The 25,117-nt window shown below is 43.1% G+C and overlaps 1 protein-coding gene across 1 annotated transcript in view; it reads right to left on the bottom strand.

The window, feature by feature from the left end:
- Positions 1 to 25,117, bottom strand: part of CRYBG3 (crystallin beta-gamma domain containing 3) — a 1,124,543-nt gene that overhangs the window by 156,611 nt on the left and 942,815 nt on the right. Inside the window, exon 18 of the mRNA XM_086936146.1 lies at positions 5,489 to 5,647. Coding sequence (XP_086792272.1) covers positions 5,489 to 5,647 — 159 coding nt within the window. The remainder of the gene's footprint in view (positions 1 to 5,488; positions 5,648 to 25,117) is intronic.

Here is a 25,117-nt window from a genome sequence, read left to right as displayed (position 1 = left end):
TGGCCCGAGGGGTTCAGAGATCACTCTGTGGTATTCTGGTCTGATAACATGACCGTTGTTGAGTGTATCAATAGCCAGGCAGCACGATGCAAATGGATTCTGAGATTGCTCAAGGAAATTGTGTTATTGTGTATGCAATTGAATGTACTATTTAGGGCAAGACATGTCCCGGGGGTGATGAACCAGGCGGCTGATGCGCTTTCTCGTTTTCATATGCAGGCCTTCTGGGGTTTTCTGCCCACAGCGGACCCGGTGGCAGCACCCTTTCCCGAAGCTCTCTGGTCTCTCGGTGCCCAGAACTACAGAACCTCGTGGGAGAGAGTTTAGCACCCAGGACGAGGAAGGCATATGAAGGGGCGTTCCGTTCCTATTGGGCCTTTTTGGGGGCGGCTAGAGGGGAGCTTTGGGGCCAGGAGGAGTTGGTAGTGAAATTCCTGCTGTCTTTACGTCAGGCAGGCAAATCAGTGGCTACGGCCCAGAGGCATCGGGCCGCCATTTCCTTTGTGGCTAGGGCTCATGGGATCCAGGACCCGACAGCGTCTTTCGTTGTGCAAAAAGCGCTACGTGGGTGGCAACGCCTTGAGGGTCGCAGAGTAGATGAAAGGCGCCCGATAGGTTTGGATAGGTTGGCCCTGTTATTATCTAGACTCCCTGCAACATGTTCATCCCAGTATGAAACGGTGTTATTCCGAGCCGCTTTTACGCTGGCATTTCATGGGCTATGCGAGTAAGCGAACTAGTGGCGAGGAACAAGCAGGACGTGATGGGGGGACTGTGCCGAGAGCACGTTCAGATCAGAGGGGAGACGATGACTCTCTCGTTCTTCAGGTCCAAGACCGATCAGGGTGCGATGGGTGATTGCATAATCATACAAAGGATCCCCGGGTCCTCCATGTGCCCGGTGAGTTGTGTAGAGGAATATTTGGCACAAAGGGTGGCATCATGGGGGGGGGGACCTTGTTGAGACACGCTGACACCACCCCACTGACGAGGTTTCAGTTTCAGCGGGTGCTTGCGATGTCGATTACTGCTGCGGGCTTGAACCCGGGCGAGTTTGGGACCCATTCCTTTCGGATAGGGGCTGCTACAGAGGCTACAGCCAGGGGTCTGAATGTCGAACAAGTTAAACGTGTGGGGCGTTGGTCCTCCAATTGTTATAAGAGGTATGTGCGGTTGCACATGTTGTGAAGCTGTAATGATGTACTCACGCTTCTTGTTTTTGTTTGGTTTCAGTTGCGCAAGCCTACGAGGCGGGGCGGACTATGCAGTCGACCCAACACCGGGCCAGCGGTCAGACTTCACCGGCTGTGGAAAAGGAGGTGTGGGTCGTGGGCCACTCATACGTGAGGCGTGCCGCGGACGTATTCAAAGCAGGTGACATGATTCACGTGGCTGGGGAATACGGGTACAGTGTGTCCTTCTACGGAAAGGGCGGACTCTGTATTGACCAGTTTCAATCATTTTTTGAGGGTTTGCTAGGGCGGACGAGGTCACCGCCGTCTATAGTCATAGTACATCTTGGGGGCAATGATTTGGTCACCACTGGTAGACGACTTCTTCTTGAGGCGATGCTTTCCACTGTAAGTTGGTTGGCGAGGAGAGTTCCAGGGTGCACGATTGCATGGTCACATATGATCCCGCGAAAAGTATGGCGGGGGGCTATTTCTGTTTCTGCTCTGAATCATTCAGTAAGGAAAATTAATAACAAAGTGAGTAGATTGTTCCGTTCCAATACACTGCATTCTATTTCGCATGGTTGTATTACTGGTGACAGTATGTATTTGGGGGATGGTGTTCATTTGTCCCGGGTGGGGAACGAGTTACTCATAGGAGACTGTATAGCTTGGCTAAAGACTTTAGGACATGACCTTTAGGTAGGAGTGTTGTGGGGGGTCCGGATAGCCGGTCAACTATCCGGCCTGTGGCGGTAAGGTCATGATCGGTGAGCACTAATTGGAAGATCCCTATGAGTGGGCGTCACCCATTACGGATGGGAGCGCTCGAGGGAGGTGGCCATTGGCCCCTCAACGGGGTAGGCGGTCCCTTCTAAGGATGGGCCGCCGAAAGGAAAGGAAAGGCGGTCAAGGCCCCTTCCTGGGTAGGAGGGGCTACAGCCCCCTCCTGGAGAATTTCCCGGGGCCAGGTCATCTGCGACGGCAGATGTGGTAAGTTGTGTGGGGTTTGGGGGGGTCTACGCTACCTTCTAGATACCTCACACGAGTCCTCGAACGACCTTTAAGTGGCGTCGAGTTTATTGGGGCCCCCGTCAAGTCAAGGGAAATTGGTAGTTGCACTCGAGGTACACCTCTGTGCGGTCGCCCCTCACAAGTGAGGGGGATATTTCTGGTTTAGGGATCTTGACACCGGTTACGACCTTGCCGTTGGCCCTTAAACGTTAGGATGTACAATTTCAAAATTTCAAGTTAAATGTTTTGGAGGATGTTAGTTCGGCTAGGAGAACCTTTGTATTAGAGAATATGTTAAGGTTAGCCAAACATCGCAATGTGGTAATGAAATTGTACATAATATGAAACTGTTATTTTAATGTTTTAATTTTGTTTCATATTTTAATAAATACGGCCGGGAGGGTCACTCCCTCCCGTCTTCCAAAAGTTCAGAACTGTTTCCGGTGTCCCATCCTTGGGGATTGTGTTGAGAGGGGGTGGCGGGTATATCAGCCATATTATCATTCTTTTACACATGGATTTATTTTCAATTAGGAAGGAGAATGATGCAGGAGGAGGGGGATGTTGGTAGAGTGGGATGATAGGGAAGTTTGTTTTATCACGAGGTTGGGGTGGGTGAGGGTGATGGTACAGGGTTAGTTAGCATTTTTGTTGGAAGTTTATGGTAGCATGAAGCAGTTAACTGAGCCGCGTTTCTATTTTGTTGCAGTGTCCCCTTAAGAAGAGCTGCTAAGGCTCGAAATGCATTGGGTAAATCAAAAGAGTCCAACAGGCTAACCTCTCGTGTCACTGTGAAAAGCCTGGATGGGCAGCAGGAGGCATTGGAAATTGCTGAATAAAGAATTCAAGAGTAATACAGCTGTCTCTGTGACGATTATTGAGCAGGAAAGAAGCTGAAAAATTGGAATGATAACAGAGTACTCCGAGTAAGTGAGAATATATGGATAATTCACAATGGTTTATTATGAGGAACAATTCCTTACTTCAGCAGTGCGTCAGTTGGGTGCGCAAGAGTCGCACCCTTTGTGTGACATCATACGAGCTGTGATTGCGACGGTTCACGGCAACTGACTGCACGCACCACAATGAAAACATCTGATAAATTAAATAATTATTTTAAGGAAAGGATTGCAATTTCATATTCACTTGTCCTTGCAAGGGCTGGCATGCCAGCTAGGACTCTGTTGCCTGTTTGGCAAGGGCTACAAGGAGACTCTCGACCCCTTCAGCACACAAGGTGTTAATGGTCACGAAGACCAGGACCAAAGTATAATACGAGGGTCAATCCTAGTACAGACACAGTAAAACCAGGATATGGAGATGAGGGAAGTGACAGATCCTTGGCACAAGAGCCTGATCTGCGAGAGAAATCTTGAAAGAGCCATAACTTTGACTGAATTCTGTTATCCTTTTGTTATGCTGAGATAAATGTAATCATATTTTGGGAAATGGGAGACTTTGGAGTTCTCGTGGTGATGAAGAAGAGTTAGGAGAAGAAGGAATGGATTTAAGGCTATTTAAATTAAGTTCTATACTGGCTTGGCTATCATCACCTAATTCCAAGCAAGACAGATCCTCCTCGCGGGGCATTTCGTCTTATCGCATAGTTCAAATGTTGGGGTGGGGGAACAGATACTTCAGTTTAGGAAGTGTTGGGTTGAAGGTTGTTAGGGATGTCGTTTCAGCAGGTTTTTGCTGTCTTGGATTTTATTTACAATGTTTAAGCCATTACATTGACAGCACTCTAACGAACTTGCGGCAATTGAGAGGGTTCCAATGGTCGACATCAAGAAAGGAAAGAATATCACTATATGCCGAAAATTTACATATGTGACCCTTTACAGTCTATGCCCCAATTAATGCGGTACTGCAAATTCATGGGGAGGCCTCCAGCTTATCCATGATATGAAGAAAGTCAACTTGTTTCCTAGTGGTCGGAGATCATGCCGAAATGGAGCTAAGACATCAATAGGTCTGCAATGGGCCTCGAGTCATTCCAACTACTTAGGTATGCAGGTGGAAATTGAGAAGCCGCAGTCATGGGATTTGAATCAACTACCTCTACTTAATTGTATTACACAACACATGGAGTCCTGGTGTTCAACGGCGCTTAATGTGGCAGGCAAGAGGGCTTTATTTAAGATGCTCTCCCTTCACGGCTACTTAAAACCCTCAAAAACATTCCAAACGTAACACCATCCTCCTCCTTTCAAAGGCTACATTTGACAATGTTAAGGTTTGTATGGGACGGCAAGCGCCCCTGAATCGTGTTCAGGAAGTGTGTTCTGCTGCCATACAAAATTCGACTAGGATTAGCGGATATCCATATATATTGTACTGGGTGAGTCAAATCATCCCTAAAAATGACAAGTTATTCTCCTGTCATGAAGAGCCTATGGTGGCCTCAGAGCTGAAATGTATAGAACCACATAATCTAGTCCAAATACATTATGGCACACAAAGTAGTTGGTGCTTTCTGTACGTGAGTGCTGAATGGTATGGATTACTGTTCCAGGGAAGAGGAATTTGTTTACTAATTTACAGGGCTGCCCTCAAAAATATATAAAGGTGTGGGGTAAGTGGTTGACCTATTCTTCCAATACAGGGGTCTGGGTGAGAAACACTGTTATTATGTATATGACTTTCTAGTCTATCTCCGTGGGTCTAATACTGAGATGTATGATGATGCTATTTTTTCTGTTCAGGCTTTTATGAATGTTTTTCTTGAAGAAAATGTATTAAAAAATGTTATATAAAAAAATGACAGAGGAGCAGAGAATGGTATGTATGCCCTTATGGATTTGAGATGGTTACTTGACAATCATACCGGCTTTTCAAAGGTACATGACATTTGAATACACCTACCCTACATTTAGCAGCCTTAATTTCCTAGTAAAGGTGCACCTGAAATTTGACTCACGCTTCTCTAGGCATATCGAAATGTAAGTGGTGTGTCTGACCTATGGCTTACTGTCCCCTTTCAGATGTCTGTCTAGCATGTGACTAACTTTACCCCAATCTGACGTTTTGTCAGCCTGTGACTGACTGCTGAAAATGTTTACCAGCTTGGCTTAAGAACAGCATAAAAACGTTGAGAAGCTATAAAAAAAAAGACATCCGTTTTTATTGGTATACATTAACCTGTTTCTTTAGCTCGAAATTCATATTACGAAATTGCAATGTGTATCACCAGTGAACCCTCCTTCCAACCGAATGTGTGCCAGAACCGTTGGTTTCATGAGGTAGACTAAAAAAAATATCTATTTTCCTGGTTGCACACTATGTCCTACATGGAAATTTACCTTAGATTTGAATAATCCACGACAGAAGTACCAGATCTGAGAATTCTTGCCATTGTACTGAGCAATGCATACTGTTGTTGCCCTTACATCCGACAGCTTTCCCGTAACAGTCAAGTATTTATCTTGGGCTCTGTTCTTGATTCTGACAAATACCGCAGGCTGGTTAAAAGAAAAAAAAAACAAGTGTTAAAGCACAATGCAACTTATTTTTTGTTTTAAAAACAAAGCATTAAAATAATTCTTTTATTTCAAACAATTCTTTATTATATCATTTCAAATAGAACATTGTTTACATTACCAGCTCTTGTTACTTATGATAACAATTTGTACGAGCAACGAGAAACACTCTTACTCCTATTTCTGCGTAGATATATATTTGGAAAAGTGATTATTGTGAGAACTAAGAATCCACCCGGAAGTGGAGACATAGGGTGAAATTGATAACAAAAGAGAATGGGTGGTTGACTGCGAGGAAAGGGAGGCTATAATAGTTTAGTTTAAATTATGTTAAACAATTTAAGCATGATCAAAGCGTGTGAGTACAGTATAGTGAGCACAGCAGCAAACCATGTATAGTTCAGTAATAAACCATGTAATATAAAAGTGCTAGCCCTGTATAATAGGCACTCGGTAATTGGCATTTTGGTATTACAGAATGGGGTGCTGCATTCTTTCTATAATACGTAATAATCTCATAGACAAAATAAATGGGCCATTACCTAATTTGCAAGTGAACTTCCCTCACGCACGTCAAAGAATCGAATTTCTGTCTTTTTCGCCTATCATTCCATTAAAAAAAGGACCCCCCCTGTAGGCGCAATGTTTGTTATTTAGAGGTCTATATTTTGAACCACGCCCATCTGTATGCAGGCAAAGGGACAACAAGAACATTCCTTTACCGCACTCCAGTTATTGTGTTTTTATCTAGGAACCTATATCGATATTCCTATTTTATGCCTTTATCTGGGTATAATCAATAATGTCCCTATAACGGCATAAGAATTATATCCATATCTAGCAGTAGCCCGTGCAGTCATATTAAGCAAGGCTACTTCCCCGGACTCCTAGAAAGCACAACGAGTTCTCTAAACGCACCAAACCTCCAGCAACCTGGGAAATCCCCGTTTGCTTTTGTTTTGATTTATAATAGAACTCCTGTGAGCACTGTCAGAATGGCCAGTTCTTGGTGACATCTTTATTGACGTCTTATGTCCACCCTTACGTCAAACCCGGCACCTTCCAGGTATAAATATACCAATGTTGCCTTAAGCAAACACACGGTGGTGGTTTTGGAGCAGAGCAGTTATCTACTTGCCCGAGAGCCCAGCTGATGCGAGAGCCCACGGACGCTGCCCCTCCTCTTTGAAGCGCTGAGAAAGACGCTGTCTTTTTCTCCAGCCGAGAAAATCCAGGTCCGGCGTTTCCAGCCTACCCTCGCGGGTTGCTGGGATATCGAGTCCTGACCAAGAGATACCAGACCTCCTACTTTCTAATACCAAGGTACGGAGCTGACTAAACCCTTAAAGAGAATTCTTGATTCAGATCCTTCTCAAAACAAACTTAACTTAAACTGCTGCTTCCTTACTCCTTCCCACGTATTAGGCTTAGGTCAGGTACACCGGGGTAGGCATAGTTAGAAGCACCAGATCGGAACCACTGGGCCGTCATTGGCCGTGGGCCCGACCAGGTGATTTAAATCTTGTGACTAGGACTTCCGTTCACACACGCGGAATTCGAATCTCAACCGTGAAGACGCAGCCGCGTCTCGCTACTCGTAAGTTATAAAACATTTGATTTAGGAATTTAAAAATGTAACTTTTTGAGTTTTTGTCAGAGTTAAATGTAACCGTTAGCTAAACTTCGATGGTTTGTTTAACAGTAATGGATTTATCACTTGTTACCATTTGACGAGTATTCTGTAGAACGTTGGTAGTAAGCGTTTAGTTTAATGGCTGCATTATATCAGAAGAGTGACTAATTTGGTCCTGTTTGCGCTTAATTTTCAGACCCCTGACGAAGGGTCATGTTGTTGTGGACCCGAAATGCATTGGGTGAATGGAAATTTCCTTGATAATCGATGTACGACGACATAAGAATGGAATTATGTTTGCCATGAAGTTTTGCTTATAAATATCTTACGATGACAATTGGAATTATGCAAATAAAACTAATGAATTGAAAAATGAAAAACTGGAGTAAAAACTTGTTTTCTTCGTAAATAAGAGTGCTCAGACTTGAGGATAGTGGGTTCTACCCTCACCATTCGAAGAAATGATTATGCCTGCCTTTTCTGATCATATCCCAATCCATTAAAAATACACATATGCAAGAAAATGGGCAGTGGCCCAAGCACCTGCATTATATAAAAATCATGTAGGATGGGATGAGGACTCTCCTCCTCACAAAATCCAGTTAAAATGTCAACCGACTGCACAGAGGCAGTACCCAATTAAGCAAGAAGCAAAAAAGCAAGTCGGAGATCTTAGATCAACTTGAATATCAAGGGGTGATTGAAACATGCACCTCTCAAATGAACAATCCTTTGTTTCCTGTCTCCAAGCCAGACGATTCATATCGTCTAGTCTTGGACTATAGACATCTTAACTCATGTTGCAAAACATTTGCAGTACAAAACTCACACAGTGCAGTATTAATGAATAACATAATTCGCAAAAAATACAAAACAACGTTAGACATCTCTAATGGATTCTTTTGTCAAAACATTGCACCTGAAAGCAGGTATTTGACCGCTTTCTCAATAATGGGGTCACAGAAAAATTTCTGTCGACTCCCACAGGAATTCAAGAATAGCCCAGGATTATTCTCAGCGAGGGTAACAGAGTTACTACAAATGTATGATGATGAGGCATTATCTTATGTCGATGACATCTATCTCACAGATGATGACCTGGATACTCACTTGAAACGATTGAACACCATAATACTTGGGTTCGCAGCTGGGGGTTACAAATTCAACTTTAAAAAGTCACGAATTGCCCATCTAACTGTCCTGTTTTTAGTTATGAATTATCGAGTGAGGGCAAAAGCCTAGCAGACAATTTCTTAGAGAAGTGCGCTGTACTCCAAGCACCAAAAACGCTGATGAACTTACAATCAATACTAGGTTTCCTGAATTTCGGAAGAACTTCCATTCTAAATTATGCGGAGAGGGTTAAACCTCTCTATGAATAAATAAAACCTGATTTTAAACCAATCAATTGGACTCAGAAACACACAGAAATTTTGAGATCATTGCAAACAGACATGTTAGCTAAAACAAAATTGGAAACTTGCGACAACACACGCAACCTTGTAATCCGAGTCAGCCCAGGAAAATGCGGATTTACGTACCTGACCTCTAATGAGGGAGAAACGGTACCAATAGCTTACAAATCACATTTGTACACACAAGCTGAAAAAACATTCAGTCTTTCAGAAAATACTGTAAAAGCGGTTCAGACTGCTGTAGCAAGAGAAAGAGCCCTAGCCCAAGGCAAAAGGATAACTGTTTATACAGCAGAATCAGCCTTTGAGGCGTTATTCAGCCCAGTTAATCTACAAACGGTGGCACTAGATCCAAAATGGATACAGTGGGAAAATTCTCTTGCTGCAGAAGACGTAAAGTACTATTTTGACCCGAACATGAAAAAAGTGAAAGATTTGAAATTTGAAGAAGAATATCCTCTGCCAATCGAAATTCTGCCTCACCAACAGTACTCTTGTATAATCTATATGTTAAACACTAAAGAACACAAACAGCAGACCAAGGTCAAGCACATAAGTTCCAAGTATTCACAAAATCCGGTGGTGCAACCACTTCCAACATCCGCTGTTTAGGGATGTTCAAATAGAACTGGTATCCAAGAACAAAAAGGAAGGTGCACTCCAATGAAGTCAATAGAGCAAAAAGTGATTTAAAAAGTCTCTTCTTTATTCAGAAATCATAGTTTTCAATCAGCAAAGGCACAGCCAACGCGTTTCGTTCCCCTCATGCCACGGGAACTTCGTCAGGGCAAAAGTATGTATTTAAAAATCGATTGTCGCAATTACAGGAAAAAGGATCTGTCCTGATAGTGTACGTCCCAATAGAATAGTGCTTAAAAAAGGATCCTGAGGGTACCAGGTTGGAGTTCCTAATGAAATCGTTCCTCAGGGATTCGTGGAACCATCCAATTTGTTACAGAAATATGCCACAGTCGCCCGCTAATCTGATGGAAGGTACTTGAGATGGTCGAAATGATGACCCGAAAAACGGTATGCAGCCGTCTTACCCCTGGAGAACGAATGTGGAGTTATATTTGCTCCACAAAGTAAGTACCTCGCTACAAATAAGGCGAGGTTGCAAGTAAGATAATTTAGCGAGTAACACTTCCGATATGTGCCACAGCCAGTTTCAAACATAGATCCAGCATCTGTAGTCGGGCGCCAGTTACAAACAAGAGTGCAGCACCTGTAGTCGGGCACCGAAATCGCAAAGCACCATCGGTTTGAGACGCCAGAATTCTATACGGACAGATTTGTACAACATTACGATGTGGATAATAAATCCTAGAATGCAGCATGCGCGATTGTTAAAGGTCGCTGGCTCTGTGGTAAATTCAGACCAAAAGTAACAAAAACTGAATCAACAAGAAACTGTTCGGCTCAGCGGGCTGAAATCAGATCTTTAAAGATGGCGCTTGAAAATGCCGATCGTGAATTCCGGACACTAATAGTGTGCGATTCGCATTTCTGCGTAAAATCTTTCAATAATGACTTGCAGAACTGGGTTCAAAATGATTACAAAGATGACAGGGGTGCCACAATCAAGCATAAAACGCTTTGGGAACAGGTAGTTCTTTTGCAGAAAGAACTACGAAAGACTCACGTGATACATGCACTGAGTCATCAACGTGGTGGCGTTCACATTGCAGGGAATTCATTGGCTAAAACAGCCACGGCGGAAGCAGCTCAAACGGCTTCCGTAACCACAAAAAAGCGTTCAGAAAAATACATAGACGGGGAAACGATGCTTGCAGTAAAAACGTCTTCGAAAGGAGACTGTGCAGCACTACCCGTGAACTATCCACTCAATTATACATACATCATTGATGCGAACTCCGTTCCTTTTGCTCGAATCCCTGGAGTTGGGGATAGGGTAATTTCAAACACGAACAGGAGAATCTTCTTAATAGCAGATGCACACATGGGATTGGGTCCAAGACACCAAGGGATCATGGAATCTCTGAAAGAATTACAATCAGAATACTGGTGGCCGGGGATGAGCGTGCAGCATCATAAATTTGCAATGAGCTGCCAAGACTGCAGCAGAGATCGCAGTGGCGAACCGCCCGGAGTATTGCCATGCCCTTTGATGTAGTTAGCGTAAGTCTATCTACACGTAAAATCCAGCATCCCATTAATTTCATTTTAAGACTAATATTCACTTAAAAATGTGGCCCCAGCGCTCGGCTGACGCCAGAACTGTTATAAAAGATTTGCGAGTCTTTATCAGCATATACGCAATTGGCATGCTACATTCTGACCAAGGTCCTGCTTTTAGCTCTCGAGCTTATAAGGATTCCATGACCAGCATGTGCATCGCATTGCGGTACTCTTGTCCCTTCCATCCTGAGGGAAATGGGATTGTGGAAAGAAAAAACCGAGACATAAAGCAATCTATAACGGCAAAGGTATTAGTTTCGGGTGATGGGTGGGTCAAGCATTTAACAAGTGTCCAACGTAGTCTTAACAATCTGCCAAGAAATTCTCTAAAAGGTTTCAGTCTGTACGGACTATGGTTCGGTGTTAGAATGCATATTCAGGACTTAGATAGTCAGATCTCAGTGGTAGAAAAGAAATGCTTTGATATCAAAGATCGTTTGGCTGTTTTACAGGACTTAAATGAAACAAGAAAAGCCCTGAGCAACATAAAGTTAAAACAACAGCCGACAGCCACTGAAAATACACCACCTGTCCCAGCAAGGCCTGTCTGTATTCCAAAGATTGGGGATCTGGTCAGAGAAAAAATCACGGTAAAGAAGGAATTTGGGCCTTCTTACAGAAAAGCAGTACCTAACTTAGCTGTCAACGGAACAAGATCTGTCGTACTACCGCCCCTTGCTGGTAAAAAGGAGAACCGAGCTGTATCCATCGACCTGGTAAAACCACAATCATGTGGCCAATAATAAGTAGTAGGCCCAGTGGTCTCCCAAGAAGTAGCAGAATACCAAAATTTGCTACAATCCAAGAGGTTCAAACTGAGAGACTATTCACATTTGATAAACCTGCAGTGAACAAAGAAGGACTATGCAATAATGCAATGGAACTTGTGCCTCTTGAAACCCAAATTACAACAGTTCGTCATGAAACAACTGTCTACAACTATGTAGCCTCAGACTATGCTAATGAAAGAAGAGATGATAAAGCAAATGAAAATTCGGAAGCAATTTCACCAATTGACAGAACTGCATCTGGCTACTTCATCAACTTTGATAACTTTTCGGAAGATCCAAGCGAACATGAAGAAACGCCAGCAACAAAAAGTTTTAAAGACAAAGTAACTGAACTCTTTGATCAACTCAAAGAAACATATTTGATTTCTCCATGGATTGAAGTTTGGTTTGTGTTAGGTGTACTCTTCCTCCTGCTTTGGCTCATCATGGTCCTTTGCCTGGGAAAATTGATTGAAGGAAAATACAGTACAATGGACACAGCAAGCCAGAAAATCAACTTGGTCCTGAAACCACACAAATCATCTCACATCGAGAAACGTGAACTTTCTTCAGTAAATGTCACAGCCATTCCAATACCCAGCGGGGTAGCTTGGGACAAAACAGATTACGAAATCTATGGCCTAGTTGAACTCTTAAAGTATCCACATCAGTTCAAGGTTTCATTAAGTGACTTTGTAAAACCAAGTACATTCTCTGATGATTGGGAGTTTGAAAGTATAAATAATATGATGTCTGATTTAGTAATGTCAGCAAAATTTACAGAACATGATTACTTACAAGGATCATCGAATTATGAACAGATGTATTGCTACAATCACTACGCACATCACTACTTGCATAAATCTGCACAACCTAGAAATGTTTTTAACTTTAATCAATGGGAACATTGTGCAACTCCACCAAAAACAGTTTGAAGACATTTTATGAGAAATTTCCATACTTCTCAGGGTTTAACACAAGTGATGCAGAAACATTTTATTTTAAACTGTCAGAAAAAACAGGTTTAAAAACAATGTTGACAAATACTAAATTGATATATTCAGAAACATTTTATGAAAAAATGATTACATATGGTTTTGATTTTTGGAAAAACAACATTGAAACGAAAACCAGGCAGGTACAAGGTATAGAAGCATTATTTAGAGTCTGCATGATCCCTGAACAAATTATATTCCTGAATGACACCATTCAACAAACAACCTGTCTTGGCCTAGCCAAAATTAAAGACTTAAACAAACCGTCTATTCCTAAACCAGTATCTGACTATAATAGCACTACAGACATTGAGATAGACGTATCCCATATTTTACACCAAAACAGAACCCATCCTGATTGGAAAAAAATGGTTGATCTGGCCCACAGACACTAATAACTGACAAGATAGATTCCTGAACAAACAAGAGGGATTCAAAATGACCAGGCCAGACCCTAGATACTCCCAGAGACAACATCCAGGGATAGTTACAACATACAGTGTAGGGAAACTATGCCTTGAATGGCTAGAGAAATCCACACTGGCTGAAATGAAGCAACACTTGACTTTACTTAAAGACGGTACTGACTTGCGTGATTTCTTAATGGGACCACGCAAACAGCGTCAAAAACGTTTCATAGCGGCCAGTATATACGCTGCATACAACGAAGCTTGGGAAGTAATGGAGATTGAAACGGCAGAGAAAACACGAGAAATTGATCGTATTAATTTGGAAAAATCGCTTTCTGTGGTGGACAATGGGTTAATGACTCTGTCCTCCAGAATATATTCACTGGACAGTATTGTATCATCTGCTATCAATATAATAGATCAGGACTTACTAATGTTACAACACGGTCAGTCCCAATTACGTTCTATTGTACAGCTTGGCTGGAGGTTACAAAATCTGCGTTCAGGCTATGTGCCTTGGCGTTTAATCAACACAACGTCATTGTTCTCTATCTTTAACCTTACTGATAAACAAATCAGTTTGGCACAGAAAGGAGCAGACTATACGATTCTGAGCATTGAAAAACTTGAGAGATTAACATTGACAATGTCAGAAAGACCTGTCATTGAATAGATAATACACGGAATAATCACAATTCCTATAACAACTTTCCAATTTAAAAATTACCAAGAGTATATACCAGCAGGCCAGTATGAAAGGTTGGGTAAAGGGTACATTAAGTCATCATGGAAATTACCTTATACACACACATGTTATAGTGACAAAAAACAGAATGTATTTCTTAGTGGTGACAATTGTAAACGATCACTGAGCGGTATACTTCTGTGCCAAGGTATTAACTTGCATGGGGCCTGTGAGGGGACTTCAAATTACCTTTCATGCCACCAGCACGGCACACCTGCAACACAAATATAGCCATTCTTTAGACAACTTTCTAACGGGAGTTACGTTCTAATAACGGACCACAGCTGTTGTGGCATGGTGCCAGGGAAAGCCTATCTCGTAAGTGTTAGTTCCATGGTCACTTGCTGTATGCAAGTATTGTATCCAAACCCCTCTCCTGATACGGAGACGACGATTTGGCCTTCTTTGAATATCTCTTCTATACGAATTGATACTTTAAGCAGAATGAAGTCTGTTCTTTTACAGACAACAGTGCCTTTTACGTCATCAAAAGAAACGTATGATCTGCAAGTTGCAAGGACAACAGCAGAGATACATACTCTTTTATCAACAAATTGCCCCGTGCATTTCGTAGAAATGCTAAGCCAAATCCTAAACATGTCCGATACCAGTGGGATCGCACATGTATTTAAGACAATTTATTCGGGACTGTTGACCCCCTTCGAAGCAGTGCTGGGCATCTTTCCCAATTTTGTCCATTCTGTCTTTGGCGGTCTACCTCTACTTTTGGGACTCGTAGCAGGAATTCTATTTTTAATACTCCTGCTCTGATATGGCAAGCCAAGTTGCAGACAAGACTCCAGCAACGATGGAAGAAATGATACTAGCCATACGCTATCGGGACCGCATAACTAGAGTCCTTGGATTAGCCCGGCTAAGAGATCTGAAAATGACCTGGTTTCTATCATTCAGGCCAATATGGCAAAATTGCATCTTACCTGTGCTTCGATGTATGCTATGCGGAGGAGAATGCGTGTTGGACACCTGTCTTACACTACAATCAGCAGTACCAATGGATATCGATACTTTGCTAAGTCCTGTGACGGCTCATGCATCGTGTTGTCCCCAGCGGTTACCAATCCTGATGACGGCATTCGTTGAGACTTCATCACTACGATTAGGTGGGAGTGAAGTACGAGATGAGAGCAACATCACCCAGGTACGACCTTCTGTGAGCATTGCTGATCCTAACATCGATGATAGCAATCATGCAGAAAACTGCACAGTTTCGGCATTTTCAAACTTAGTCGAACTTTCACCTGAAGCTGTAGACTGCTTTTTTGCACATCTGTCTGAAATGATGTTCTCCCCTGAACAGAGAGAATAACCTTTTAAACGACGAGCACACAGCGTTCCTCTGATCTCTGAATTTGGCCTTCAACTTTGATAACAAAAGCTACTGAACACGTTTTGAACTATTTTTTCCCCTGAAAACGTTCAACTTCCAAAATATTTACCTTTTTTTTCTGGCATATATAATCTGCTTAAAGTAGAACTATTCTTAAAGAACAGAGCTTCTATTTTTAGTGACTCTAGAGACATTACATTACCTCAGCCTCTAGCTCATTTACAGCAACTGTATTTATATGTGATGAAATGGTCTCGACCTTTTTTTCTGTATTAAAGAGCCATTTCATGTGTAATTTTCGCAAATCGTTCAGCAAATATATATGCATTTCTATTTTTACTGAATGATTACACTGCTTAATAAGCGTACAGTACCTATAATCTATTTCGTGTATTTTGCATACACCATTTCGAATGCAAAAATGTATTTTGGGGTGGGTTGGAATACACATGCACCTTTGAATGTTTACTATTGCTTAGTTTTAGTAATGATGGACATTAGATCGTGGAGTGGGTATTGTGTTTTTTATCTAGGAACCTATATCGATATTCCTATTTAATGCCTTTATCCGTGTATAATCAATAATGTCCCTATAACGACATAAGAATTATATCCATATCTAGCAGTAGCCCGTGCAGTCATATTAAGCAAGGCTACTTCCCTGGACTCCTAGAAAGCTCAATGAGTTCTCTAAACACACCAAACCTCCAGCAACCTGGGAAACCCCCGTTTGCTTTTGTTTTGATTTGTAATAGAACTCCTGCGAGCACTGTAAGAACGGCCAGTTCTTGGTGACATCTTCATTGACGTTTTATGTCCACCCTTACGTCAAACCCGGCACCTTCCAGGTATAAATATACCAACGTTGCCTTAAGCAAACACACGGTGGTGGTTTTGGAGCAGAGCAGTTATCTACTTGCCCGAGAGCCCAGCTGATGCGAGAGCCCACGGACGCTGCCCCTCTTTGACGAGCGTGAGAAAGACGCTGTCTTTTTCTCCAGCCGAGAAAATCCAGCTCCGGCGTTTCCAGCCTACCCTCGCGGGTTGCTGGGATATCGAGTCCTAACCAAGAGATACCAGACCTCCTGCTTTCTAATACCAAGGTACGGAGCTGACTAAACCCTTAAAGAGAATTCTTGATTCAGATCCTTGGCAAAACAAACTTAACTTAAACTGCTACTTCCTTACTCCTTTCCACGTATTAGGCTTAGGTCAGGTACACCGGGGTAGGCATAGTTAGAAGCACCAGTTGAGTACGTTAGCCAAAGTATATATGTATGTATAGATTTTATCCATTTTAAGTATCTTATGGGTAAGAAACCATATCAATGCTTTTACAGTATTATTTTATAATACTCCTTTTACTGTACGCACTTTACTTTACATTAAGTATTGCAATTGTGGCAATTCATTTCTCTTGCATGAGAAGAAAGACTGCTCAATAAATTTTGACTTTTTATTGAAAACGCCCGTCTCTCTTTTCTCTGCACTCTGGTGAAACTAAGTACGCACAATTGACTGAGTGAAATAACTGTCTATTGTTTTCACACAACTCTAGAGATACACTATTATTCTGGGGGAGCAAAGTTGTCATGTTATATGGTTGTCAGAAGCTAATCCCTTCTTGTCTATCCAGGGAGGTTAAACTCCTCCTCGTTTATTCGAGAAAGTTTCTAGTGACCTCTGAGCTAGCTGGCGAAACTTAAGTCTAATATAGTCAGTAGAGACCTAGTTGACCTCAGTCCTACGTCTACACTGCTGAATATATTATTCCAATGCGCAGAGCCTATTGGGAATGTAGGAACTACACTACACAGTCTTCTCACGGCTTCTTTGCATCACCCTGGTCACCACACAAAGGTACGATGGGAATCCCTGGTTCAATCAGGTAGTGAAGCCAGTGCCTCAAGGTCAAGCTCTGCATCAGGGATAAATGGAGTGACTGGTAAAGGGGACCTGAGGACCCACAAAATAATGGGTGCAGCAAGGGCAGAAACCCAGCATTCTACCCCTCAAAGCCAGGAAGTGCGGGCCTGAATGTGCTGCACACACTGTCAGGGAGGAAGATGGGCCTGATATTCGACCGGATTGTGCAGTGCTGTGCAGACACACACTGTGTGACTGTGCAGTGGCCCACGGTGCTATAAAATTATACGGTGCTCCAAGGAACGATGTGAAATGCAAAAGGGTAACAGGCAGAATGTTTGAATTATACTCAGCCATATGTGGTAATTCAGGGTTGCATTCCAGTGCATCTTTTGTTTTCACCATCTATGCACCTGAAGACAAGAACCTCCCTCATGCAAACTAGGCCTTGGTTATTCTCCAATTCGAACAATCCAGGCGGTACTGCCAGGTCGTGCCTATTCTGAACTGGAAACAACCATCTCCGGACCCTATTTGAGTCCCTTTCGTGAGGTGTAGTTTAATTCCTATAGTACAGTGAGGCTGGGACCCACGCTTAAGCATACCCACTGCACTTAAAGAGTTCCCACTAAGAGAAACAAAATAGTAATAGAAATAATAGAAATAGAAATGCTCAAATTAAACTCACCCACTGATAATTATTTTGTGCCGCATTCTAGACCATCTTTTTTGCCCACTGTACCATTACAGAGAAAAAACACCCTCATGCAAATCAGGCTTAATCCTGCTCCAACATAAAGAGAACACCCTGAACTGGTAAGTCAGGAGCCCTTAAACCAGGAAACAAGCAACCCGAGACCGGTTTCGGCTTTCAGTGTTGTACCAGTTTTGCGGAAAAGGTGTGTACTGCTTCATATACTACACCTATTTTGTGACAAGATTTGCAATCAGTGGAGGCTGGAGACATTTGAAAGTGGTGAGCCGTAAAAGTTTGGGAAGGGTGCCCTAGCGAGCGAGGCTGACCGTCGTAAGAGGCACATGGAGCTTCAGCCTCAGGTAGCTCCTTCTCTATCCCTCAAACCTCCTGGTGATGGAAGACTATGCTAAAGGTAGTGGAGAGGGATAACAAACAGTAAGGTAAAGGTTAACCATGCTAAAGGGAGCTGTAACAAAAAACACACGGTATGGTGGTGGAAGGCCATGTAAAAAGGTAGTTTCATGTGATGAGGCATTGTATAGTGATGAAGACCATGCTTAAGGCAGCAGAGAGGAATACAGCGCAGTATAGAATATGACACTTTACCCCGCACGCTTTTACAACGCGTGCCATTACCCAACATTTTTTATTCCGCAAAATCTTTTACAACGCAGGGCTTTACAGTGCAATCCCTTAAAAACAAATTTTCCATTACAACGCAATTTATTATTCTAACTCCACCGGGGCGTTATAGTGGGGAAAACGTTGAATTGGTTTGCTGTGTAAAGCCCTGCGTTGTTAAAGATTTTGCGGGGTAAACATGCAGTATAGCCTCCCTCCCTCCCCCTTCTGTCCCCTCTCTGCTTGCAGTCCCCGGAGGGCCTCCGGTCAACCATCGCCCGCTGTGTCTCTGGATGTATTAGTGCTTGCCAACCATAGATTGCAGAGTCCACAAAACCCACCAGAAAAAAAACAGGAATGCCGAGATTTCAGAACAAAACAAAAATGGCCACATCTGCACGGTAAAGAATGGAAACAAAGTCAATAAGTGTGGCTTCTGTACCCTCGAATGGCTTTACTAACACTAACAGGGAGCACAGCAGCAGACAAAGCTTGGCCAGCAGCAAGGAACAGTGCAAGCAGACGGCACTGTGCAACACACACACACTCACGCTTCCCTAAAACATCTCCTCTGCCAAAATACCAAATTATCTTATGGTACTCTGAGTAATATAATGACTGGGGTACAATACAGCCGACCAATACACCTGCCTTCTTAAAATGCAAAACCCTTAGTTTTTCTATGATTTTTTAGATAAGAAAGACCTGTTGAATTTCCACAACACCTATTCGGCCAAGGCTCCACACAATTTTGTTTCAGCTACAGATTAGCCCCAAAAAAATACAAATATATCTAGGGGTTCCACTCTCTAACTCCAAAGCAAAACAAGCATTGGCATAGCCAATAGGGCACGCCTTTGGGGTCTTATAAGTGTTTAGTTATTCAGCAAAATATCCTGGATGCAACAATATCAACTGTTGTGTTGTATGGCTAAAAACTTATAAGGTGCCAAAGGCGAGGCCTATTGGCTATGCCAATGCTTGTTTAAAGGAGGCCTCGAAACGGGTCTCTATCAGGCTCTGTTTTGTGCCCTGGCACAGTTGGTTCGTTTCCGGACTGCAGTGACAGCAGGCACATTGATGTGCACTGCTCACACTGCCTCAGTTCTCACTAGTGGAGAAGTTACTGCATAGCGTCATGCCAGGTGAGCATTGTAGGGGAAGGGAAATCCTATAAAGAGAGACCTTTTCTCTCTGGAATTCCCTTCTCTTTCTGAAACTCAGGTGCAGCAACATTGTCGTGGTGCCACCAGGGCTTTAAGTGGAAGCTTTTTTAATAATCTATACAAGCCATACTTGCTGCTTATTTATATTAAGCAACTAACAACCATTGACAAAGTCAATGGTCCTAACTTGTTGTAGGTATGATGTACTTGTATCATATATCTAGATGCAATGACAAAAACAGCAAACTACAAGAAGAGCGGCACACTATGCTAAGCACAGATTTTTAGCTGGTGTTTTAAGCCACGTCCATAATTACTTTGGCCACCCCCCTTTGAGAGCCCCCCTAGTTTTTTCATCCCACTTAAAGCCCTGCATAACACCTACTGCACTCAGTCACCTCAGAGCCAGAGTCCCGTGACTTTTCAATAGGACTTCTCTCCCGGCCTTGTTCTGCCACACAATCACTGGTTTGTAATATCCCTACACATTAACGAAGGGGGTAATTTATCTTCTATAAAGCATATGCTTGGAAGTCTGAGACAGGCACAACTGCTGTAGTCGGGTAGTAGAAGAACAGCTACCTATCCAAATGTTGACCAGCGTTTTGGTAATAATAAAAAATAATGATTTTAACTTTATATGGCAGTGGATTCGAACTGTGAATAAACGCATCACAATGGATTTATCACTTAAAAAGTGCTTGTGAGGCCGGAGGTTCTGAGGTTCCGTAACGATTTGAACCCGTGTTTTCAATATCGTCGGAAATACATAATATTGGTATCAGCGAACCGCAAATGATCCATTTAGCATATCCTGGTGTTTTCGCTACGCTACGAGCAAGAGTACTCCTGTTATAAACACATTTCTGATCTACCCATGGCATCCATCTTAGATCATGGTAGCCATTTTGTGTTTCTTGCCCTCACATATGCAATAACCTCTGATCACTTCATTTCGATTAAGGACACGTAGGCTTAGCCGACGATTCACCTCTTTAAGTGACACGTACACCTTGGAACAGAACACGCTGTAACTGCATGACTCGACAAAGGCTGCCTCCTCTGCCCGAGGCCAGCCCTACCGAACTGGTTCTCGTGTCCATTGTCCCGATCATGATTAGGCGGCCGAAGCCGGTAGCCTTGCCCATTTACAACCCACAAACATCCCTTATACAAACTTTTCTATCTTCCACACCTGGCTCCGTTCCTTTCTTTCTGAATCTTTATTAGGGGGAGGTAACGAAATTTACGATGAGGCGGTCCGGCTCTTGAATGCAATATTGACAAGGGATTGTGATGAACTAGTGGGAACCCCTCTTCGTAATGTTTGGCATCAGATATTATCGACGGTTCCTGTGTAACGCCAAATATTTATTGTTTAGGACACAAAGGTTTGGGAATGTACTAAACATGTGAAGTATTTGCCTGGAGCACAATTTTTAGTATATAAGGAGCAACCCTCTATGTACAAATCGAACAGGCTCCTAGAATCTGCCCATGTGTGGTTTCTGTGACTTCTGTGTCCCTGCAGTAATAAACCTTTGGTCTTTGACGCCACCATCGAGAAGCCCGTGTTTCTGTTTATTTGTGCACCAAGGCAGGTGGAACTCCGGGGTCTTTGGGTGTTGTTCCCTGACACCTCTGGACGGAACCAAAAAGTCCAGAACTCCAATTGGCGCCCAACGTAGGGCGACGTCATTCGGTACCGGTCCAAAAGCCTGAAGAGTTCGAGAAGCTTCGTGTGAAGATTCCTGAGGGAGGCGCCCCACTTCATCGATCCCGGCATATCGCAAAAGTGGCCCGAAGTTCTCTTCCACGAGGGTTCCCGTTCAGGACGGCTGCAGTGGGCCGTTGCCTTGACCGTCGCCCTGTCTTGGACCCGAGGTGCAGTCCTTAGTACGGCGAAACGTGACGGGTTTCTCCTTGGTGACGTCTTCAGTGCCTCAGTTAAGTATTCAGTGGTTGCTAGTTGGTTACTTCGTAAGGGTTGTTAAAATCCTTTTTGGTTCTTGGTTTGGTTTGGTTTCGTAAGATTATCATTCATTGTTCTGATTACGATAATCTATTTGGCTTAGTTTTGGGTATCGATACATCAGTTCGCTTTTGGTAGGCCTAAGTTCTTGGTTCAGGTGCACATATCTGTTTCGTGTTTTGTTTGTTCTGTGTTCCGGATTGCAAAATGGTAAGTCGGGGAAATTGTATGTTGTCGTGTTTTGGTTGCAACAGCGATTCACGATTGGAGGACTCATGTCTGGTTCCTCCGATTGGGACTCCCTTATATGACTTATACTGTAAACATGGTGTGGGTCCTATATCTTACAATGAGGTGTGGGTCCGCTATACGAAAAAGGATGGTGTCCTTAGTTGGCCACTGCATGGTAGTTTTGAACCCGAAATCCTTGATAATTTAGAAGCGAAATTGTTTAGGAAGAAAGCCCGGCCGGCAATGTTTGATTCTTTCCGTTACTGGCGAAAAGAATCTAAACAAAGAGAGATTAAAAGATTAAAGAAAGAACAGAAAGAGCAAGAAGAATTGACTCTAGAACAAGCGGCTAAACAGCTGCAAGTTAACGAGTCTGAGAAGGCCATAGAGGTGGCTATTAGAGAGCATAATTTAGCGATCGACAAGTGCTATCCTGCCTTGCCATCGAAAACAGCTAAGATACTGGAGGACCCCGAAAACGATCCTTTGTTGTCTTATCTGTTAAGGTCACCTCCACCGTATGCACAAGGTGCTACGGCTCCACCTTTACCGAATGTTCAATTGCCGGTTGCTGGACAACCCGGTATTCCTGCTCCTGCCCCTCAGAATCAAGCTCCTGTACCTCCTGTGGTCAATGTGAATGTCCCTACGGCACCTCCTCCTCCTGGATTGCCGACTTCTATACCTGTATCTGTCTCGCTTACACCTACTGTTCCACAAACTATTTTCCTCGATACTCCTACTGTCCCGCTAACTGTTCCTACTTCTACTGTGTTCTCTGCGTCTGCTAGTGTGTTGACTCCACTTTCTGTCCGTCGAAGAATCACTGATTCTGTTTCTAGCATTCTGTCTCCTTTCTATAAAACTTTAATCAAGACTCCTACTTCTGACTCTGTTCAAAGACGTAGTCAGCTTCCGAGTACTGAGGAACGGGGAATATTAGATTCCACGGCTCTCAGATGGATTTCGAAGAGTAGGAGATATAGTACGAGAGATGTGCTAGATACATTTATGCAATGGAAGGAACCAACGCAACGGTATGTCTTTGATGAGATGTGCTCGCTTTTACGTGAGGAAATAGAAGAAGATGATGTTGAATCAAATTTAGAAGACTTAATTAAGGTTCAGAAAGAGTTTGCTGCAGGAATGATAGTAGGTCAAAATATAGAAGAAGCGATGGAACTGATTTTAAGTTATAGGAGTGATCCATCACTTCGTTCACCAAGAGATTTAGAGAAAAGTAAGTTGAAGCTAAATCGCCAATATCCAATGAGGGAGGTTCCTCCAATTTGGCGCGATGCAGTACAAGCTGATGTAGCGAATGGTATTGTAGCAGCTCCGGCCCAATTCCAAAGAGTGTGGATACACATTCCATGGAAACGAGCCGAAGTGCTAGCAGTGAAGCAGGCCTTGCCAGACCCGCGTAAGAATCCTGCCGGATACTATAAAGAATTAACACAGACAGTTGAGGCCTGTGTAATGAATCTGGCGGACATTGATATGTTATTTGGTAATGTAGTTCCACAACCAATTTGGGCTAAAATTCGTAAAGAGAATCATCCAGTTGCCCTAGGTGGTGATTGGGCAGCTATCATTGCAGCGGATGGTCAGCAAATAGGTGGTTCAAAACCCGAACCTCTAATTGCTAATCTTCCAGGTAGGATAATCGACTTAATGAAGACTCTGATGCCCGCATTGCGCGTTAATTGGGACAAGTTGTCCGCATGCAGGCAAAAGAAGGACGAAAGTGTCTCCGACTTTTTCACGAGGTTCGAAGAGACTTTTGTAGATCATAGTGGTCAGGATATGAGCACAGAAGGAGGACAGAGACTGTTTGTCGATAAATTCGTACATAATTTGTTACCTGAGCTATGCAACAAATTAAAAGATTCCGAGAGTGCGTGGGCTGTCTCTACAACTGCGCAAATACTTGCAACTGCACAGTATTATGAAAATAGGGATAAAGAGGAGAAAGAAAAATCAGATAAGAAAACGAAAGACTTAAAAACTAAAGTTCTCTTGCAACAGGCGTATCCGCCTCGCACGAATCAGACTAATACGCAACAGGGCTCGTATCAAAGAACAGATTATAGTTCACCGAGACCTCAATATCAGTGGAATCAGTGTGCGTACTGTAAGAAAGAGGGTCACTATAAGAATGAGTGTCCAGTCTTAGCGCAAAATAACGCAGCAGCAGCTCAGAGAGGTCGTGGTGGTTTTGTGCAAAATTCTAGAGGTCGAGGGCGAGGTGCTATGCCCCCACAAACGAATGATCGCCCTTCCAATCACTTTAATCAACGAAATGGACAGTCTGCCCAGCAAAATAGATCTCAACAGTATCTTGTTGAAGACTATTGTGAAGTGGATGAGGGATATCAGCAAAATGGGTACTAGGACAGCCATGGACAAAGAGAGGGAGTAGTATCAGTTCCAGTGGATCAGAGTGGGCCTTATGTCGCAGTAGCAACATCAGGTGTAGTCGAACCGTTTCTGTTGGATACTGGTGCTTCAAAAAGTTCTATCATTCATGCAAAACTCCCTGGCGCACCTTTGTCCGGCTCAACAAATGTTTCTGTAGGTTTTTCAGGCGCCCCTGTTTACAACCCCATATCTGGTCCTTTGTCTATTTCTGTTGGACCGTGTCAATTGAAAGCACCCCTGATTTTGACGACGGGTTGTAATGAAAATCTGCTTGGTTTAGACTTGTTAAAACGACTATATGCGACATTGTACTGTTCTCCGGAAGGAGTACAGCTTACATTGGGCAAAAGAATCACCTCTCCGATGTACTTGTCAATGGATGCACTCCCGCCAGAGCTGCGTTCGCTCCCTGATACTCTTTGGGCGACTGGTCCTAACGATGTAGGCCTTTTAGAAATACCACCATATGTAGTCACTTTGAAAGCAAATGTAAAATTTCCAAGAATTCCTCAATACAAAATATCTAGTGAAGGTGAACGTGCACTTTTATTGATTGTACAAGATTTGATTAAAAAAGGTGTGGTTGAAGAAACTAGAGGAAATGTCTGTAACAGTCCTGTATTACCGATTTTGAAACGAACTGATCCTACAAAGCCTCCAGTGTATAGGTTTGTCATCGACCTCAGAGAAGTTAATAAGATTGTGGTCCCGCAGTTTCCTGTAGTTCCAGACATTACTGCCTTGTTAACATTGATTCCTGCTACAGCCACATGGTTCTCAGTCATCGACTTAAAGAATGCTGTTTTGTTGACTCAGAGCCCGCTTCAGGAGGAGAACGGGTGAGTGAAGTGAAATTAAAAAATACAGAGTATTTTCGGCGCTTTTGTGACACAGATACAATTTTTAAAAATGAGGGTTTCTTCTCCCGGCTTCCGCCTCAGGAGCTTTCAAGATTCTAAGCGA

The sequence above is a fragment of the Lissotriton vulgaris genome, chromosome 8 (genome assembly GCF_964263255.1).
Source record: "Lissotriton vulgaris chromosome 8, aLisVul1.2, whole genome shotgun sequence".
NCBI classification, from domain to species: Eukaryota; Metazoa; Chordata; class Amphibia; order Caudata; family Salamandridae; genus Lissotriton; species Lissotriton vulgaris.
Note: the sequence above shows the minus strand (reverse complement) of the source record. Positions and strands in the feature narration are given on the sequence as shown.